Source organism: Helianthus annuus, chromosome 2, assembly GCF_002127325.2.
Source record: "Helianthus annuus cultivar XRQ/B chromosome 2, HanXRQr2.0-SUNRISE, whole genome shotgun sequence".
In the NCBI taxonomy this organism is placed as follows: Eukaryota; Viridiplantae; Streptophyta; class Magnoliopsida; order Asterales; family Asteraceae; genus Helianthus; species Helianthus annuus.
In genome coordinates this window covers 19,013,579-19,035,198 of record NC_035434.2, presented here as the reverse complement: position 1 = coordinate 19,035,198, position 21,620 = coordinate 19,013,579, and the positions used below count along the sequence as shown (strand labels likewise).

Genomic DNA, 21,620 nt, shown 5'->3' with positions numbered 1-21,620 from the left:
CCAATAGTATTATTTACACGTTCACTGGCCTACAGTTAATCACTTGGGACTGTGTGGACTTTTTGTGTACTAGTGTTCACTTAGATAATTCACATCAAATCGTGTTGTCATGTGCAAGTATATATCTATGTAACATGCAATGCATCCCATGTAACATAGTAAAATAGTTTGAAAACAGGGTAATGTAACTCACTTGATATTTATGTCATAGTAATCATGCACAATCTATGTATAGGTTTGCAAGCTACTCTGATCCCGGTATCAGTTAATGTTCGGTAAATTACTAAAAACAGTGTATGGGTTGGTAATCGCTATATCTCATTCTCGGATGTGAATCTTCATCCGAGAATGGACTTATAGCCTAACAATATGGCGATGAGTATTGTCTTAGTGTCAGATTTACATTTGGCTCCCGTGCACCGGTTTGCGTGCGGGTCACGATTATGTGTTTTAGATGTTCGGGGATGGTAGTAGTAGTAGCTTCGCTGGTCGGGGATGGTGATCAATTGGCCGATGATTTTTTTTAATAGTTTGGATTATATTCACATTTATAATTATCACAAGTGAGAGCAGACCCCAGGAAACTCCTTTGGGTCATGGGGTCAATCTTCATGAGGATCTTCCTTGGCATTGTGAACGTGGGGAAGTGCACAAGTTTGACGGGGATGGCTAATAGATTCAGTTATGGGGATATTGGAACTTACTTTTTATTTTTCCTTAATTCAATCATTATTACCTTTTTGTCTTACTTTTTCTAGGACTAAAAACACTAGTGTTGTGTTGTGTGTGAGTCTGTTGTCACTCTTGAGAAGACGTTAGGATATTTGTTACTTAACATATTCATCGTGGATGCCTTATGTTTGTAGTGCTGATGTTTTGATTTTTTTTTCATAAACTAATGCTTTAGTTTTTGGTTTGGTCAACTATACGAGAAATATCAATAACGATGAGTAAAATATATGCTAACATGGATCCTTACTTGGTACCTATTGTTGATCTAATCCCTCAATGCCTGGTGATGTTCTAAAAAAGACTAGGCGTGTGACGTGAAGGTAGAGAGTCTACACAACGAAATGGTGGAAGACCATAGAAAGAGAAAGCTAAAGGAGGACTAGAGAAATATGAAGATTGAGGTAATAAAGAGGAGTGGTAGAGAATGATGGAGGACCACACAAAATGGCATCAACTTCAAGACAGAATGGAAGATCCATATGTAGACAACATAGGATCGCTATCATACAAGATTTTTTGGTATTTGTGTGTAAAGTAGTGTTAAATTTTGTAATAAATGATATTACTCACAACTATTTTTATGGTGGTTTACCAAAGGATTATGGTCGTTGACCGTCTTTGCCAATGAAATTGGCAGTTGGTGATTCTCCTTTGTTTAGTAGTGAGATACAAATCATGTTTGCATTATGTATACACCACGTAGAATACATTAAGATATATACACCACATAGGACAAGTTAAGCTATAAAAATCACTATTAACTTACAATTTTAAGCTTCATCTGAAACCTAAGGTTTTCATTTCCAATATGATAAATTGATGTTATATCGTCGTGACTCAATTACGTTGTAGTAATTAAACTCGAATTCATAGAATATAGAAGAACTAGAGCCAAAAGTGGGGAGACGAAGGTCATTGGTTCACACTTGGGCTCAAAGCTCGCAGAGGAAATCAACATTACATATCTTATTTGCTTAGTGGTTCGGTGTCAAGTGGAGAATCCAATAATTATAGACCGTAGAGGTGATCAACAGTTTTGGTTTCACTATGGAGTGGGGTAGAAAGTCAATTTTACCCATGTACGGTAACAAAGTTGTTTTCATCTATGAAAACGGTTCTCATATAATGAATGATTTAGTGGCCCAGAACTAAATAAAATAGAAACCCTAAAAGACCATTTTATCAAACCTTCATCGACACCATTTTATTACTAATTCAACTAGAAATTTCTTAACCAAAAAAATTATAAACCATGTAACCCTAAACAAACGTTAAATGAAACTAATAAAGACTCAATCTTAACCCAAAACTCTAAGAATATTACTCCGAAAAAAAAAACTCCATAAATAGGTAACCCAACTAAAAAGACTAACTACCCTTTTGAATAGATAACCCAACTAAAAAGACTTAACAACCCTTTTAGTTTCAACTGTGAACTTAATGATTAATTCCAACAATCAACCCCAAATTTTCTTAACTCTTGAAAACTGAGCAACTTGTAACATGAGCTCTTCCGGCTAAGCTTGAAACAAGTATGCAATCGCCATATTCTTCTTCTTTAGATTGGTATTTGTTCCTCATTCAGTTACCTCTTAAATCTCATGGACATTGAGAATCACTTTGATCAAGTCCTAGATGGTATAGTTTGTATCGGCTTAAATCAGAACCCATAATGACAATGAAGTATTCTTTACAATAGGAACTTGATTGTCTGCCATTGCACTTCACTTGTGGCCCAATGGTTTTAACCCCTTTTGATCGTAGATTTACCACCGTTTCAGACTCCTCCTTGGTATGCACTCGCCATTGTAAACCACCAACAAAGACAGCGACCACCTACTAATCCTTCTTCCGGCCGACAAACGAATTCCCTACTTCCTTGCTTTTTCGTTTCTTCTGTAACACACCCATTTTTTTTGCCAAAAAAATCGAGATCCTCACTAAATTTTTCTCCTTGACGAGAATGGTCCACTGAAAAAGACAACTCGATCAACAACCAGGTTAAACCGCCCCAAAAAATATTAGATATATTATAAACATAATTCTTATAATTATCTAGGATTCGTAATATTTATGTAATTATGTATATGTGTGTAACGATGTAACTCGAATATTGAACTGGTATGTCGTTTGGTTGATCCCTATTCGAATGGCAGTTATTCCCGCCATTATTCAACCGAAACACATAACCGCTTCATGTTTAAATGTATATATATGGGTTGCCGGGAACTGCTCTCGGTACCAAGACAATTTCAAGTATCAAATTGCCCATTGCTAAATATCCACAATCACTAAACAAAATCCTAATAATCATCATGAAATCATCAAGTGATAATGATGCTTCCGCTGGTTATGATTCAAACATCTATCAAAGTGGTATCAGAGCGCCAGTCTCTTCTGATCTTAGGGCCACATCTACAATGTTTCCGTGCCAACACTGCACAGATGAGAGAAGGGAAAGAAAGTGGTTGATGAAACGGTGTTATTACTGTAATTCTCCAGGCCATCAAATATCAAACTGCAAGAACAAAGAAGACGATGAAGAATCTCAACTAGTTCGTCTCGCCATTAATACCAGAGTGCAGCGGCAGAATGAAGAAGATGGAAATCTCAGAAGCGATCAGAAACTAGAGTATTTAGTGGCAGGAACCGATGAATGTCGTTGGTCGGAAATGTGGTATGTTAGCAAAACTTTAAAACACCATTTTTCTGGAAATTTAGAAATGTTCAAGCGCATTAAATGTATGACTGGTGTTGAAACGAACACGGGGGAAAATCAATTCTATTTCATCAGAGGAATAGGTGTTGTTGATGTTATGTCTTGAACGGAGAAGATCCGTGTTCAAAGTGTGTTCTTTACACAAGACATAGATAGAAATATTCTAAGTTATGACCAATTAATAACACAAGGGTTTACAGTGAAATTCATGGGAGATATGTGTAAACTATACCCAACTTTTAGTATTCCTCTAAACAACATCAGAAACTTAAGATCTGGATTAACAAGAGAAGAAGAGATGTGTGTTTTTGAAAAGCAGAAGATGATGAACAAAGAATCGGAATTTATGTCATTCAAAACGAATTACTTGAACAATTATTTCGAAAAACTTGAAATATCATCTAACGAACCAGACTGGAACGTTATGATACTTCAAACAATGAGATTCAAGGAATTCATAGATTGCAAGGCATTGCTCAATATGATGGACGATGATGAATATGTTAGAAAATACAAGTTTATTTTGCAAGCAAAATTTGACGAAATGGTGGAATGGTTTATAACAAAGATGTTGGGAATAACATCAAGACCAATTCCAGCCTATGCATCAAACAACCGAAGGATATGCTTGCTAGATATGTATCTTATAATAGAACGAGAAGAAGGACACCGATATGTGATAGAAAATAATCTCTGGCCGATGATAGCTAAAGAGATGGGATTCGAGTATAATGATGGTGAATTAATGCGTCTGGTATACGCAATGTATTTAGATGTCCTCGTATATTATTACAAGTTTAAAACCATTCAATCACAAGTGCAAGACAAGGATGTAACAGAAGAAGAAACAACGCTGGGAAGAAATGCAGATCCGAGGTGCAGCCGAAGTGAGGGAGATGCTGCTGAACAAGATGCAGGTCAAGAGTTAAAGGCAGAAGCCAATCAAGGTGTTACAAGGGATCCATCGGAACATTATGCGTTGTTCACAAATAACAAATAATGAATGGAATGAAATCAAGAGGAGGAATACAAGATGAAGATTCGATTTCAATAGGGCTAGAGCAGCAGTGAACGAAGCAAATGAAAGTGTGCAGAAAAACTCCCGTAAACGGAATCATGTTTAGGGGAGAGTATTAGATATGTTATAAACATAATTCTTATAATTATCTAGGATTCGTAATATTTATGTAATTATGTATATGTGTGTAACGATGTAACTCGAATATTGAACCGGTATGTCGTTTGGTTGATCCCTATTCAAATGGCAGTTATTCCCGCCATTATTCAACCGAAACACATAACCGCTTCATGTTTAAATGTATATATATGGGTTGCCGGGAACTGCTCTCGGTACCAAGACAATTTCAAGTATCAAATTGACCATTGCTAAATATCCACAATCACTAAACAAAATCCAAATAATCATCATGAAATCATCAAGTGATAATGATGCTTCCGCTGGTTATGAATCAAACATCTATCAAAAAAAACCTATCTTGGTTTTTTGTTGAGCTACAACTTCTCTTGCTGCCGAGTACTACCAACCGAGTGATAGTTTTACTCGACTACCGTTGCACGTCGATCAACCCTGACTCCTTGCTCTAATACCAATTAATGGCTTAGAACCGATAAAAACGTAATCCCGAAAACATGATTTGATCAAACCTTGATCGAGAATATATTATAAACAATAAATTAAATCGAGAATTTCTTAAGAGTCATATACATTTTTTTTTTGAAAAGTGAACTTCCTTAACAAAAACGCGAAAACCACCCTCTCCAAGGCGGAGAGAAGGGATTACACCATGATTTCCAATCCGTTCCTTTACTATTATGTCTACTACTAAACCATAAGAAAGTGAGAGCCTTGACATCCGTAACAATCTCCACGACCTTGCATTCTTTATTCTCGAACACTCGCTCATTTCTAGCTTTCCACAGCCTCCAACAACACACTATAACCACCCCTCTCACAATCTCCTTACGGAGCGAAGACAGACCCTGCGTTTTATACAACTCCATCACGTCCTTCAGGCTAAACGCGAAGAAATTTGGAATAACACACCACCTTAACACACTCTCCCAAACCCCATAGATAGGAGACCCAAACTTAAAAAGCATGTAACTCTAAACCACTTAAAGGAAACTATAATAAAGTCTCAATCTTGACCTAAAACTCTAAATCCATATATAGAAAAACTACTTAATTAGACCATGACCTGTTATATAGGAGACCCAAACTTAAAAAGCAAGTATCTCTAAACCAACTTAAAGGAAGCTACAATAAAGACTCAATCTTGACCTAAAACTCTAAAAATACAACTCCATAAATAGAAAAACTACTAAATTAGATTACCCAACCAAAAAACATAACTACCTCTTTTGTTTCACAATGTAAACTGTCGATTAATTCCAGCAAGGTTATACGTGCAAGTGTTTGTAATTGATTATGATTTTAATTAACAGTCAAATTATTGCTAGCAAAAGCTATCAATAATGGTGGTCTCGCATGGTATTCTAAAGGATTGTGTGCATAATTTATGATTAAAGACAAGAATGATTTCTATAATAAGCCTATGATGAAATCATCATCATAAGGGGTGGGGGTGGTTACTAGTGATAGAATTCCATCACTCACAATATCCAATCAAGTTCGGACATGTCAGCAACCATTTTTTCATCACCCACAACCTTTTTTAGTGGCAATGGTCATCACTCACCACCACACCCAACAATTCCCCCCAACCAACAATTCCACTCACAAAATCTGGCCATCACGCGTTGAATTTTACACGCGTTATACTTTTGCAGCATTTCCACACGTTATAAACTTATGGTGGCGGTGGGAGTATTTTGTTTATCACTCGTTGAAAATGCCATCACGGAAGTTCAACGGGACCGCCCCAGTGGCCTAAGAGTTTCGACAGATCAAGGTGTTGCATTAAAATGTTTAGCAATATAAATAGTTAATGTTACGTGCTTTTAAATTTTAGGTAAAAGATCATACTTTTGGATAAGCTTATATATCAAGAGATTTAGAGGAAGTACTGAAATAATAAGAAGACATTACTTTATATAAGATGATAATAACGTGATCACAAACAAATTGAATAGAAATACATTATTTAAAAAGAGGTACACACATAATTAGAAGCAACTAGAATCGAGGACTTGGCATAACCAATAACGGATTCTTCCTTTGGACAGTTACACCATTTGCCTCAGTCATGTCTAAATCCACATCTTTAACCGCATTTGGTAATGCAAAGTTATATTTGTATACGATGTTTGCTAATATAATCTCAATAAGAACTACACCAAAATGAAGTCCCGGGCATCCTCTACGGCCAGCACCAAATGGTAGAAACTCATAATGAAGCCCTTTATAGTCGACAGGACTGTTTATGAACCTCTCTGGTTTAAACTCTTCTGGTTCTGTCCAGGACGCGGGATCTCTTCCAATAGCCCAAGCATTAATAATCACTTGTGTGCGTGGAGGAATGTCGTATCCCATTAGATTGACCCCATTTCTTGCTTCTCGAGCAAGAAGTAGTGGAAGCGGAGCATGTAATCGCAAAGCCTCCTTCACAACCGCTTTAAGGTATGGCATCTTCTCTAAATCCTCTTCTGGAATCATCGGTCTACCTTGTCCTACCTCTGTTACTTCTTGTTGCAACTTTTTCATTACTCTTGGGTGCTTTATTAGCTCACTCATTGCCCAGTCTAGACTTGAGAATATAGTATCCGATCCAGCAACAAATACATCCTAGTATAAAAAAAATTATTAGTTAACCAACTTTTAGTTGTCTTTCTTGACTTGTAAGTGAACTAAAAAAGACTAAATTTCATTCAAAGGTAGCAACCAAAGATGACTTTGACTTTTAAAACATATGGGAACCCATATCAAATAGAACAAACCCCTTTTGAATTATTTATTATATGAAATGAAATACATAGTACGAATTAAAGTTAGTTATTAATAAAATCGGAGATAGAGGAACTGAGGAAGATAGAGAAGTCATACCAAGATTACAGCTTTAAGTGTATTTGTGTTAAGCGTGAAACCGATTGTTTTATCCTTTTGAATATCTCGTAAGATATCCACGAAATCTTGGGTTTCTTCACCTGTTGTTTTCTTGTTAAGATGATCTTCAACTACTCCTTTCAGAAAATGATCAAGTTCTTTCGATATCGCGTGTGCCTGTCCTAGTAAACCGCTTAATCGATCTATAAATGACAACCACGGGATATAACTGCCAACACAAAAAGTACCCAACATATCCACAAACTTCTTCAACTTATCAGTAAAACCTAACTCATAATATGTTTTCCCAAAGGCCACCCTGCAAAGTACATTACTTGTATAAGAACCAAGCAATGCACTCATATCTACACTAGAACCACTATTTTCTCCAAGCACGCCAAGCACAAGACCGACCTCTTCTTCTCTCACTTGTCTAAATGATTTGACTCTTGTGGCACTTAGAAGATTTAGTACTACAATGCTCTTTAACTGCCGCCAGTATTCCCCATAGCGCGAAAATGCTATGTCAGTAGAGCCATAGAATAGTATGTTAGGAATACTTAAATTTGGTCGATCGGAGAATGCTAAATCATGGGTTTTCATGATTTCTCGGGCTACTTCAGCCGAAGAGACAACAAGTGTGGGTATGCTGCCTAAGTGAAGGAGCATCAGCGGACCGTATTTATTGGATAAGTCTCGAAGGGCCTGACGCGGGCTAGATCCGAGTTGGTGAAAGTTTCCAATTATTGGAAGTGTTGGAGGAGAAGGTGGTAAGGATTTCTTGGCTTTAGAATCAAATGTAAACCATTTGAAACCAATAAAAAGTATCAAAGTGGTGATCAAAGACACACAAGCTACAAAGGTTAGTGAAGATGAAAAGATTTCCATGATGTTGTTAGCAAACCTTTTTTACTTATGCCTTGTGCTTGGATGGTCACGTACATTCCACATATATATATGGGTTTCTTATATAATTCACTTTTTTGACAATAGAATTAGTACATGAGCCGCCTGCTGACCCTATAGGGGTTTGTTATATAATTCACTTTTTTGACAATAGAATTAGTACATGAGCCGCCTGCTGACCCGTCAAAATTGCCTATTATCTCGGACACCAACGCAATTATAATATTGTTATTGTTATACCAAATAAAGTAAAATAAAACGGCATAAATGATGAAACATTTTTTTATATTGCAACTTGTTGTCTTCAATGTGGACTACATAATCAGTAACAGTTAATTTAATTTTTTTTTTGCCGTTCAATGTATATTATATGATAAAAAAAGTCAATTCCACTTTAATTATAATTTATCCCGCATGCCAATTTTGATTTTTTTTTTTACCAACCTCTACTGGTCTACTTTGGAAGACTGAACACAGTAAGATTTTGGTGTCTATACTGTTTGTATAGTACTTCAGTTGACCGGATATCTATTGAAGCAACTAGCGGGATATTTCTCATTATATGAAGGAACTCTGTATAGCAACCAAAAGAGATACAAATGACTATCGGCTTAAATCAACGTTAACCGATCAAGTCTTAAAAGACTATTAACAATCAGTAAACGAATTTCATGGATATTATTTCCATTCAATCTGGACTATAGAACACTCTAGTAATCGCACCATAAGCCATTAAAATTTGAGTCCTGCTATACTACTTACCGAATATGTTGTGTCCATCCGCTAGTGCAGGTAACTACTTTTTTATCAAAAATTGGGGTATAAGAATAAGACCCATTGGTTCGGGTATTGTAATGGGCTAAATGCTTTCAGAATGTTGATAATCCATTTAATTTGTATTACTTGATTAATATAAAGCATTTGGGGTTGATAGTACCGTATCCGGGTTCCCTGATTCATTTATTGTAATGGCCGTAAGTGTGGGGTGTAGACATACACCTGACACTCACTAAATATGGTGTGTATATCGATCAAACACTAGTTTCCCTACTGGTTTCCGAATGTGACAAGCATGTACAACTGGCAACAAGGATACTTGTCCCAATGAAAATTAATTGTTTTAAAAATGAGCCGTTTAACAGTATTTACCAAGAAAATTGACGTATTTTTAAGATAGACTTACAGGTTACAAACCAAGATAATAGGCTAGACAAACTTTGGTCTAAAGCTTTGGAATTTCTGACTTCAATGGCACAGACCTATGGAGCTCCCTATTTCCGATGCGATGTGAAACCGGTATAAAATCGTCACACTGATAAACCCTCGCGACCAGACCTACCGGCGTAGATGAAAAACGGGGGTGTGACAACGTTGCATTATATTCTTCAAGTCAATGTAAGTCAATGTATGGATCCATGGAAACTCAAAAGTTAATTGAATATTGTGTTAAAATCTAATATTCAAAATATTAGGTATAATTACATTCAATCAAAGGCTGTATTTTATTTTAGATAGAAGTTAATCATCATCGGCATACAAGTTTCACAACCTCCGACCACCACCAATCATAAGCATAACCTTCGAACTCAACTCCGCCAAGAAATAATTCACCATTTTCGATGCCACATAACCACCACAGTCGTAGCCACACCATCTTCTCAATGACAATGACCGCCATACCCCCCCCCCACTGATGTGATGGTGTTTAACTTCGATGTAAACAAAAGTTAAGGCAAGTTTCAATGAAAGAAGAATAAAGACACAAAGAAAGGAAGATAAAATTCATAGGGACGTAAGTTACATCCTTTACAGTAAAGACGGCATGAGGGGCAATGTAGATGACGTCCCTAGGGACGTAATTTATGTCCTATGTCGGCGAAGTTTGTATCAAAAGTAGGAATTATATTTCTATATAAAAGGAAACTCTAAGTTACGAATTGATTCACTCTACACTCGTTTTAGACCTCCCAAAGGTGGGGGAATTAGCAGAGAGAGAGAGAGCAGGAGAGATAGAGAGGGATGGTGGAGTGGTGTTGTAGACTAATGGAATCAATGGAAATTGAATAGTTCTTCTGTGAGGAGAAAGAAATTTGATTAATAATGTAGGGTAGATGTAGACTAATCAAGTCAATGGAAAAGTGAACAGTACTTCTTTGAGGGGTAAGAAATATGATAGATGATGTAGAGTAAATACTAATTACACTACTAGAAAAATGAATGTCGACGATAATGTATTACCAACAGACGAGATCCATAGAGACGGATCCCATTAATTATAAATCTCTAATTAAGTTTTTTGCGCTGCAAACATTTTCTCTGAACCAACTCAAAAATCGATATTTTCTTCCACACGTTGTTATAGTAGTTAATTAACTAAACATTTTCAACCAGTTCCCTATGGAGATGACCTTACTTACATGTACTCGTAAAATCCTTTGAACCATTCAAGATCAATTACAGCACTCAGAAGGACAAGTGGACGATAAGTGAGCTGGTCGCTATGTGCGTACAGGAGGAAGAGCGTATGAGGATGGATCGCACTACTGATGTTGCTAACTTCACCACCTCCAACTCTAAAAAGAGGAAGAACAATCATCACAGAAAGGATGCTTCCAAAGTCCAAAGGCCCAATCCAAATACAAGTGCACCTTCCAGCTCTAAGAACTCCTTAGGCAAACACTGCAAGTTCTGTAAAAAGGCAGGACATATGCAGAAGGAATGCCCTGACTTTAAGGAGTGACTGGCTAAGAAGGGTAACGATTATTTTATGATACTTGAGTCCTATAATTTAAATGTTTCTGGTTCTATGGTTCATGTTACCAATTCAACTCAGGGATTCCTTACATCCGGAAGCTGGGAAGAAACCAAAGAACGCTTAAGGTTGGGGATGATCCAGAATTAGAAGTGAAGGCCATTGGAATATTACAATTATTTATGAAAACTGGTTTATGTATTAAACTTTATGATACTTATATGTTCCTGAGGTAACTCGGAACCTTGTATCAGGACCAAAGTTAGACATGGATGATTTTATTGTTTCCCATGGTCATCGCAAACTCTCTATCCTCTATGATTCTGTTATTTATGGTACTGGTATTCTGGATGGTGGTCTCTATAGATTAGAACTAGATGATGATTTTCCAAATCTTTGTTGTCATATAACATTAATGAATCACTCACAAAGATGAAAGAGAGACGAGACTTAGAGACTTCGTCCATGTTGTGGCATCAACGTTTAGGCCATATCTCAAGAGAACGATTAAATCGTCTCGTAAAGGATGAAGTCTTACCTCCTCTCGATTTCTCTGATTTTGGAACATGTGTCAAATGTCTTAAAGGTAAAATGACATTAGCGAATAAGAAAGGTGCCACTAGGAGCTCTAATTTATTAGAACTCATTCACACTGACATTAGTGATCCCTACCAAATCGCTGGCATAACAGGACATACTTCATTTATCACTTTCATTAATGATTATTCTCGTTACATGTACTTATATCTTATTAAGGAGAAATCTGAATCTCTTACAACTTTTAAAGATTATAAGGCTGAAGTTGAAAAACAATTAGATTGTCAGATTAAAGTTGTGAGATCAGATGGAGGCGGTGAATATTATGAAAGACATACTGATGTGGGTCAAGCTCCGGGTCCATTTTATGAGTTTTGTAAGGGCTAAGGGATTGTGAACCAATACACCATGCCTGGTACACCTCAGCAGAACGATGTCGCTGAACGAAGAAACCGTACCCTTATGAACATGGTGCGCAGTATGTTAGCCAACACCAATTTACCATTATTCATCTGGACTGAAGCGTTAAAAGCAGCTGTTTATAAACTCAATAGAGTTCCTTCTAAGTTTGTCCCTAAAACTCCTTATGAACTTTGGACAGTAAGGAAACCGATTCTTAGATATATGAAAGTATGGGGCTGCATTGCTGAAGCAAAACTTTACAATCCTTTCCTAAGGAAACTTGACCCTAAAACAGTTACCTGTTTCTTTATCGGGTATCCTGATAACTCAAAGGGTTACCGTTTCTATTGTCTTTCCAATGTCACCCGTATTGTTGAAACAAAACGTGCTGCGTTCCTGGAGGATTTCAAGATCAGTGGGAGCAGTACCAACCCTTATGAAGAATTGCAAGAAGTACAAGACGCGGGGGGAGAGACTTGTCGCTTACCATTACTCCAATTACTCTTCTTGTACCCAGTGCAACTACTGTACCTGAAGCTACTACACCAACTCCAAATTTATCTTTAAAATCAGAACCCATTATACCTCACGACGAAGGCACTTCGAACGCTCAAAACCAAGACAACGCTGAACCCGATAATCAATTCAAGAGGTCATCTAGGCCCAAAAGGCCTACTAATTAGGATGATTATGTTACCTACCTGACTGAAATGGATCCCGGAAAGCTCAATGATCCTATCTCTTATAATGAAGCCGTTAGCAGTGATCAGTCTTCTGAATGGAATAAAGCAATGATTGATGAGCTTGAATCCATGAAGAAAAATGACGTTTGGGATTTGGTAGAATTACTCAACGGTGTCAAACCCGTAGAATGTAAATGGGTGTTCAAAACAGAACTGGATCCGAATGGGAACGTTGAACGCTACAAAGCGAGATTGGTTACAAAGGGCTACACTCAGAAAGAGTGAATTGATTATCAAGAGAAGTTTGCACCAGTCTCTCGTAAAGATTCATTAAGGATCGTCATGGCCCTAGTAGCTCATTTTGATTTAGAGTTGCATCAGATGGATGTTAAAACCGCTTTCCTTAACGGAGACTTAGACGAAGATGTTTACATGAAACAACCTTGAGGCTTTAAACCTGAGGGTCAAGAGCATCTAGTATGTAAGTTGAAGAAATCCATTTACGGGTTAAAACAAGCATCAAGTCAATGGTACCTCAACTTTGATGAAGTCATGAAGAAACAAGGTTTTATGAAGAATCAAGTGGATCAATGCACCTACCTCAAGATGAATGGGAGCAACTTTACTATACTTGTCCTTTACGTAGATGATATTCTATTTGCAAGTAATAGTTTAGATATGTTGCATGAGTCAAAGCGGTTACTCTTGCATAACTTCGACATGAAGGATCTCGGAGATCCTTCTTACGCCATTGGCATCGAAATTCACCAAGATAGACACAAAGGGATCTTAGGATTGTCCCAAAATGCTTACATAGATCGTGCCCTTACACGTTACAACAACCCTCCGTCGCTCCAGTAGTTAAGGGAGATGTTTTCGGTTCATTCCAGTGTCCGACAACAGAGGTTGAGATGGAGCAAATGAGCCAGATACCTTATGCGTCAGTAGTCGGGAGCTTGATGTATGCTCAAGTCTATACTCACCCAGATATCGCTTATATTGCTGGAATGCTAGGCCGTTATCAGACTAATCCTGGCCTAGATCATTGGAAAGCAGCTAAGAAGGTACTTCGATATTTGCAAGGGACGAAAGACTATAAACTGACTTATAGAAGAAGTGATCATTTAGAAGTGGTAGGCTATTCTGATTCTGACTTTGCCAAATGCAAAGATGACAAGAAATCCACTTCGGGTTATGTCTTTATGTTAGCGGGCGGACTTATTTCATGGAAGAGTCATAAACAACAGTTGACCACAACTTCCACAATGATGGCAGGGTACATTGTTGTTTATAACACAACCTGTCATGGAATGTTGCTTAGAAATTTGATCACTGGACTCAAAATTGTTAACTCCATTTCTAGATTATTGAAGCTTTACTGTGATTACTCAGCTGTCGTTAGTTTCTCGAACAGTAATAGTTCGAGTGGAGCTGGTTTATATCTCGATACAAAATATCTGTTCGTGCGTAAACGAGTTGGGGAAAATAATCTTTGTATTGAGTATATTAGTACTAAAGATATGCTTGCGGATCCGATGACTAAAGGTCTCCCTCCTAAGGTTTACGAAGAACATGTTCGGAATATGAGATTTAGTAAAGACCTTATTTAGCATATTGTACTAGCTTATGTTTTATGTTAATGAAATTTCCTCAGTTTGATTTTGTATGTCTCTAAGAATATGTTCAACCGGTATAATGACATATAGACAAATAAAATTACAAATCAAACACAGGGCTTATGCGTATTTTGATCATAACGATTAGGTTTAAAATTAAGGCTATAGTATAACTAATGGTGGTCCTGAGTCGCATAATGACTCAACGGCTGTATTTCTCTGCTTTAGTTCTTGTTTAAGGCTAAAATGAGTGTTAACTCATGATCAGGCTTATCCAATAGTCATAGTAAATGATTACTCGACTAAGTGGGAGAATGTAAGATTAAATATGTTATGACATAATATTTAATCTAGTAGCCATTATAATCATTTACATTATATAGATCAAAATATATAACAACCTATTAAATAATTAGTTAGTAACTGGTGATGAACCATATTACCCTTATTAACTAATTAGGTTTCCTTTTGGGTGCATATATAAGGAGACTTATGTAGAGGTTCAAAGGTTAGACACATAACCTAATTATCATAACATCAAAAACGGCCTCTTCTCCGTAACCGATACCCTTTCGGTTTTCATCATCACCATCATTAGTTTACACCCTAAGGAGGAACCAGATCACACTGATAAACATGTCGAACTCAATAGCATCATCTCTCACGGGATTCTCCACTGCATTGTCTGCTGTAAAAGGTATGTTTTCATGTTTTCCATCATGCTTAAAACAGAACTGATCAACATTGCATTAAAATGTTTAGCAATATAAATAGTTGATGTTACGTGCTTTTTAGGTTAATGATCATACTTTTGGATAAGCCTATATATCAAGAGATTCAGAAGACGTAATGAAATAATAAGAAGACATTACTTTATATTAGATAATAACGTGATCACAAACAAATTGAATAGAAATACATTATTTTAAAAGAGGTACACATATAGAAGCAACTAGAATCGAGGGCTTGGCATAACCAATAACGGATTCTTCCTTTGGACTGTTACACCATTTGCCTCAGTCATGTCTAAATCCACATCTTTAACCGCATTTGGTAACGCAAAGTTATATTTGTATACGATGTTTGCTAATATAATCTCAATAAGAACTACACCAAAATGAAGTCCAGGGCATCCTCTACGGCCAGCACCAAATGGTAGAAACTCATAATGAAGCCCCTTATAGTCGATGGGACTATTTATGAATCTCTCTGGTTTAAATTCTTCTGGTTCTGTCCACGACGCGGGATCTCTTCCAATAGCCCAAGCATTAATAATCACTTGTGTGCGTGGAGGAATGTCGTATCCCATTAGATTGACCCCATTTCTTGCTTCTCGAGCAAGAAGTAAAGGAAGCGGAGCATGCAATCGCAAAGCCTCCTTCACAACGGCTTTAAGGTATGGCATCTTCTCCAAATCCTCTTCTGGAATCATCGGTCTACCTTGTCCTACCTCTGATACTTCTTGTTGCAACTTTTTCATTACTCTTGGGTGCTTTATTAGCTCACTCATTGCCCAGTCTAGACTTGAGAATATGGTATCTGATCCAGCAACAAATACATCCTAGTATATAAAAAAATCATTAGTTAACCAACTTTTAGTTGTCTATCTTGACTTGGAAGCTAACTTTATGGTGATCTAAAAAAGACTAAATTTCATTCAAAGGTAGCAACCAAAGATGACTTTTAAAACAAGTGGGAACCCATAACATCAAATAGAACAAACCCCTTTTCTCTTTTGAATATTAAATTCTTAAAACAGTAATTAACAATGATGCTTTCCAAGAATTTAAGGATTTGTATGTCATTTGTAGTGATCAAATTTCATCACATGTTCATACATTTAATTCACTCATGTTTTAAATTATTCATTATATGAAATGAAATATATAGTACGAATTAAACTTACTTATCACTAAATACATTTATTTGAATGGCAACTCTTGCTCTATTTTATTACAACAATTCTAAATTAATCACCATTATCCTGTTTTGAACTTAAGACCTAACCTACAAGATACATAATAATCAAAATTAACCTTAAGTAATCAAAAACACGCTAAAGGATAACAAAGGTTAATATTTATTTTATTTATATCACCCTGTTTTAAAGGATAACAAAATGATGGCTGGTCAAAGAAGGGGCAGTTTGTATGCCACTGTTTTTAAGTAACGACTTATTGTTCTATGTTCAGACAAAATGTATATTTTAGCTACCACTATATTAGTCCATGGATTTAAAAACATTCATTAATTTAAAAAAGTGTTAGAAGTGACAAAATTCAGCTAATGCTTAAAGTATTGTGCTAAAGTTAATAAAACCGGAGATAGAGGAACCGAGGAAGATATAGAAGTCATACCAAGATTACGGCTTTAAGTGTATTTGTGTTAAGCGTGAAACCGATTGTTTTATCCTTTTGAATATCTCGTAAGATATCCACGAAATCTTGGGTTTCTTCACCTGTTGTTTTCTTATTAAGATGATCTTCAACTACTCCTTTCAGAAAATGATCAAGTTCTTTCGATATCGCGTATGCCTGTCCTAGTAAACCACTTAATCGGTCTATAAATGACAACCACGGGATATAACTGCCAACACAAAAAGTACCCAACATATCCACAAACTTCTTCAACTTATCAGTAAAACCTAACTCATAATATGTTTTCCCAAAGGCCACCCTGCAAAGTACATTACTTGTATAAGAACCAAGCAATGCACTCATATCTACACTAGAGCCGTTATTTTCTCCAAGCGCGCCAAGCACAAGACCGACCTCTTCTTCTCTCACTTGTCTAAATGATTTGACTCTTGTAGCACTTAGAAGATTTAGTACTACAATGCTCTTTAACTGCCGCCAGTATTCCCCATAGCGCGAAAATGCTATGTCAGTAGAGCCGTAGAATAGTATGTTGGGAATACTTAAATTTGGTCGGTCAGAGAATGCTAAATCATGGGTTTTCATGATTTCTCGGGCTACTTCAGCCGAAGAGACAACAAGTGTGGGTATGCTGCCTAACTGAAGGAGCATGAGCGGACCGTATTTTTTGGATAAGTCTCGAAGGGCCTGACGCGGGCTAGATCCGAGTTGGTGAAAGTTTCCAATTATTGGAAGTGTTGGAGGAGATGGTGGTAAGGATTTCTTGGCTTTAGAATCAAATGTAAACCATTTGAAACCAATAAAAAGTATCAAAGTGGTGACCAAAGTCACACAAGCTACAAAGGTTTGTGAAGATGAAAAGATTTCCATGATGTTGTTAGCAAACCTTTTTCACTTATGTCTTGTGCTTGGATGGTCACGTACATTCCATATATATATAGGGGTTTGTTATATAATACACTTTTTTGACAATAGAATTAGTACATCAGCCGCCTGGTGAGCCGTCAAAATTGTCCATCATCTCGGACACCAACGCAATTATAATATTGTTATTGTTATACTACCTAAAGTAAAATAAAACGGCATAAATAATATATATGTAATATTATTTTTATATTGCGATTTGTTAAAATGTCTTCATTGTGGAGTACATAATCACTTAATCAGTTAAAAGTAAATTTTGTTATAAATATATTTATTATTAATGTGGTTATCAACACCTAAAATAGATTAGGCTTGTTTCACAAGTTTTTCTCAATTATATATAGTGTAGGTCCGTGTTTCGGGATCCAATCCGTGATTTTCATGTTCATGTTCATAGATGGAAGAGATAAAGAGATGATAAACAAACAACTTTTGTATTAATCCGGTAGGAAACATTACAAGTCGGCCCGATTACATGGAAACCGAACTAATACCAAAGAAGTATACATCCAGGGAGAAATCAAGTGGTGATTTCTCCCGGTGAGGACTCAAACCTCCTATCACTCTCTAGCACACACTTGTGCTCTCACTCTTGTGTTTTACAAGACAAGGTGTTGGTATTTATACCTAACACAGGTTGCACAGTCGAAGGATAACACTGACTGGTCGATAGATCATCTGTCGACCATCCAGCTTTCGAAAGATACACACATACCTCGAAGGATACCATATCCTTCGAGGTCCATCTTCAACCTTCGATGGATATCTTTCGAGCTCATCGAAGGATATCAACAATCCTTCGATGCCCTATCCTTCGACACCAACATAAGCAACCATAACTTGTCTAGCAAACACACACGGTCAACCGAATAACCCTCTCGTTTGACCACTTCAAACGAGCGGGTCTATACACGTTCGATAGACCGTTTCACTAACTATTACAAATTCAGCGTAAAATAATAACTAATCTATTCGACAAGCATCGGACACAAAATCTGCATCAACAAATTCCCCCTTGTCCGTTGCTGTCGAATGCTGAACATGCAACTGCAATCGATCTTCAGTCAAGTATTCATCTTCTCTGTGTTAACCAATTCCCCCTTGACCGATGATCCAGGTAAGTAGTATCCTGATGCTCATTGTATAAGATTTCCCCCTTAAAGTACGCGTATCCGTGTTGAGTGTTGTGCAATTTCCTCAAGAGGCTCAATTGACCGATCTTCCGCTGATCTTCCAATACTCCAACCGGCATTTGATAAGGGTTCCATTCTTTAAAAGCTGCATCAAGTCTTGATCTTCAAGCATACTACATTGATAGAGATTTCTGGTGAACTGTCTTCTGTAAACCGTCTTTGTGAAATCGACCAAGTAATGCACTTTAATCTTCAGCATCAACACTCAGGAAAGTCAGCTTGACCAAGTGTATCCCTTGCAAGCTCAACCAAACGGCACGCTTAGTTGAACTACATCCAGATCTCATTGTCTCGCCTTTGTGAAGTCGACCACGTAATGCACTACGAATCTTCAGCATCAGTACTCAGGAAGTCAGCTTGACCAAGTACATCGTTTGCAAACTCAACGAATTGAGTTACCCCCAGATCCCTGTAAAATCCCAAAGAAATATCAAACCCAAAACCGAATCCTGCAGGTCTTCAGCCTTGAACTATCAACTTCTATAAAGATTCCCCCAGGTCTTCAGTAAACAGCGCTTTGAAACAACTGTCGACTTTAGATACCTGTATGTTTCCGTGCAAAACCCTTCACGCTGGCTGGAGAATTAATTAAAATCCTCAAATATGTGTCTGTGCAAAACATTCCACTCCGAACCGCTTGTATCACCAGAAAAATCACAAACTCTACCACCTGTGATTGCGTTTAGAAATTTACCGAAGAAATTGAACAAATGAAAATTTTTATCCCCCCATTTCTTTGGTAAAATCTCCAAACCTTAACAGATTCTTTCCACTTCAAAGAAACTGTCGTCAAATGTTCACCAATTCCCTCCACTGAGCGGAACTGTCATCAATCTTCATTGAATGTTCTCGGTTCCGAAAATTCACGAACATGACTTTCTTCTTTGCATAATCTAGTTGAATAAGAACGTCCCCTGGTACCCCGTAGGATCTGAATTGTATCCCTCCAAAGAATTTGTGAACTCGTTAGGACCGGTATTGACATTCTAGGTTCATTCATTCGTTACCAAATGCGAGAATATGACAATAAACAAAAAGATTTCTTCGTTGCATATTCTAGTTGATAAAGAAATTTCGCCTAGTACCCCGTAGGATCCGACTTGTATCCCTCCAAAGACTTTGTGAACTCGTTAGGATCGGTATAGACGTTCCAGGTTCATACGTTCGTCTTCAAATGCGAGAATATGACAATAAACAAAATTCTTTCGAACATTTCCGAATAACCGGTAACAATCATAAATACTGATGTGCGGAAGCGAACATACCGTGTTGTTTTTGGCCCATAATAGTCGCGTTACCATTTTTGCCATTGCATCGGTAACCGTGACTACCCCACAATTTTCAAACATCAAGTTTTCATCATCTTCTGTTTTCATCATGCTGCATCACCCCGCGCGCTCCCAAATTCATACGAATTTTGACGTTCACATTTAGAATCGCGGTTCAAATCATCTTCGCGAACACCCGACCCCACTCTGCATCAAAAACCGATTTTTTTTTTTTTTTTTTTTTTTTTTTTTTTTTTTGATATTTGCCCAAAATTTCACACCAAATGGGCCCAATAGAAAAATCTAGCAAAAAATAACTTTAGGCGCTAGATTTTCACTTTGATACACCTTGTGTGGACGCGACTCGGCTCGGTTCGACTCGGTTTTGACACGGTTAGGTGCGGCTCAAGCCCGACGTCACGACATTCCTCCGTCGTGCGCCCCAGAGTTCGACACGCGAAGCACGGAGCGCCACAAACCCATTCCCGTTTACACCTCACCAGCCGACCTTATCTTTTCTCAAAAGTCAACACCATATTTTATTATTTTTTTTTAATTTCTTGGGCGGTGGCTGTGTCTTGAATCCAACAACCAATCAAATATTGGTTAAATGGGCTGCATAAATGAAACTATTTAATTTCTTGTTGGCGGCGGTGCCTTGTTTGTGAATACAACAACAACCAAAGCTTATTGGGTGTCTTGGGCGGTTCCCAATCAACAAAAGGCAGTCACTAACAACACACAACAACACATGGCAATCACCAACAACACATGGCAGTCACTTGGGCGGTGGTCAAAAGTCAATGAAAATAAACAATTATTTTCTTGTGGGCGGTGGAGATGGCTGTGTTTTGAGCCGACACGTGCCCAACAAAAGAGACTGATTCGGTCACTTGGAGGTGCACATCAACCAACACAGATCTTTCGAAGTTGTTGGAGGTTTCGAGCACAGATCTTTCGGTCTCGAAAGATGATTCAGAGATCAGTCTTTCGAACAGATTTGATCCTTCGAGGTTGTGAGATAATCCTTCGAGAAAAGAATAATCTTTCGAAGGTTGTGAAGTTGACTTTTCTGGCACATGTCAGATCTGGATCTGACACACATCAGCTGCTGTCATATCAGAACTGATTTTTCAAAAGGAACTTGACCCTTCGAAACAAAGAATGATCCTTCGAATCAATGAAGGATGACCCTTCGACTAAAGGACTGATCTTTCGAAAAAGCAACCTGATCTTTCAAAGTTCTTCACATCCTTCAAACTATGAAGATGTGAAGAACATCATGAACACAGACATCTGGGTAAACTTGCAGATTCAATGAAAACGTTTGTACACGAATTTTGATGAAGAAAACTTGAAGATTTAGGAGAAAAACATAAAACCCAACACTCGTTTTATCACAGATCTGAATATTCGGGTTCAGATCTGAGTTTTTCTCATTTTCACCATTTTTACATCTTGAACAAAAACCCATAAAAATCACAGATCT

The 21,620-nt window shown here is 37.3% G+C and overlaps 2 protein-coding genes across 2 annotated transcripts; both read right to left on the bottom strand.

The window, feature by feature from the left end:
• Window positions 1-6,499: 6,499 nt before the first annotated feature.
• Window positions 6,500-8,432, bottom strand: LOC110912014 (cytochrome P450 Tp4149-like). Its single transcript, XM_022156677.2, has 2 exons — window positions 7,476-8,432; window positions 6,500-7,217 (listed from the first exon to the last, which is right to left on the bottom strand). Exons 1-2 carry the CDS (start codon window positions 8,361-8,363, stop codon window positions 6,609-6,611), a joined length of 1,497 nt encoding a protein of 498 aa, XP_022012369.1. The 5' UTR covers window positions 8,364-8,432; the 3' UTR covers window positions 6,500-6,608.
• Window positions 8,433-15,223: 6,791 nt separating this feature from the next.
• LOC110912006 (cytochrome P450 Tp4149-like) lies at window positions 15,224-17,653 on the bottom strand. Its single transcript, XM_022156669.2, has 2 exons — window positions 16,729-17,653; window positions 15,224-15,932 (listed from the first exon to the last, which is right to left on the bottom strand). Exons 1-2 carry the CDS (start codon window positions 17,614-17,616, stop codon window positions 15,324-15,326), a joined length of 1,497 nt encoding a protein of 498 aa, XP_022012361.1. The 5' UTR covers window positions 17,617-17,653; the 3' UTR covers window positions 15,224-15,323.
• Window positions 17,654-21,620: the final 3,967 nt, after the last annotated feature.

Coding starts and splice junctions, on each gene's coding strand:
- LOC110912006 (XM_022156669.2), bottom strand. CDS start 17,616: ATGGAAATCTTTTCATCTTCACAAACCTTTGTAGCTTGTGTGACTTTG. Junction 15,933..16,728: donor CACTTAAAGCCGTAATCTTG/GTATGACTTCTA, acceptor TTTATATACTAG/GATGTATTTGTTGCTGGATC.
- LOC110912014 (XM_022156677.2), bottom strand. CDS start 8,363: ATGGAAATCTTTTCATCTTCACTAACCTTTGTAGCTTGTGTGTCTTTG. Junction 7,218..7,475: donor CACTTAAAGCTGTAATCTTG/GTATGACTTCTC, acceptor TTTTTATACTAG/GATGTATTTGTTGCTGGATC.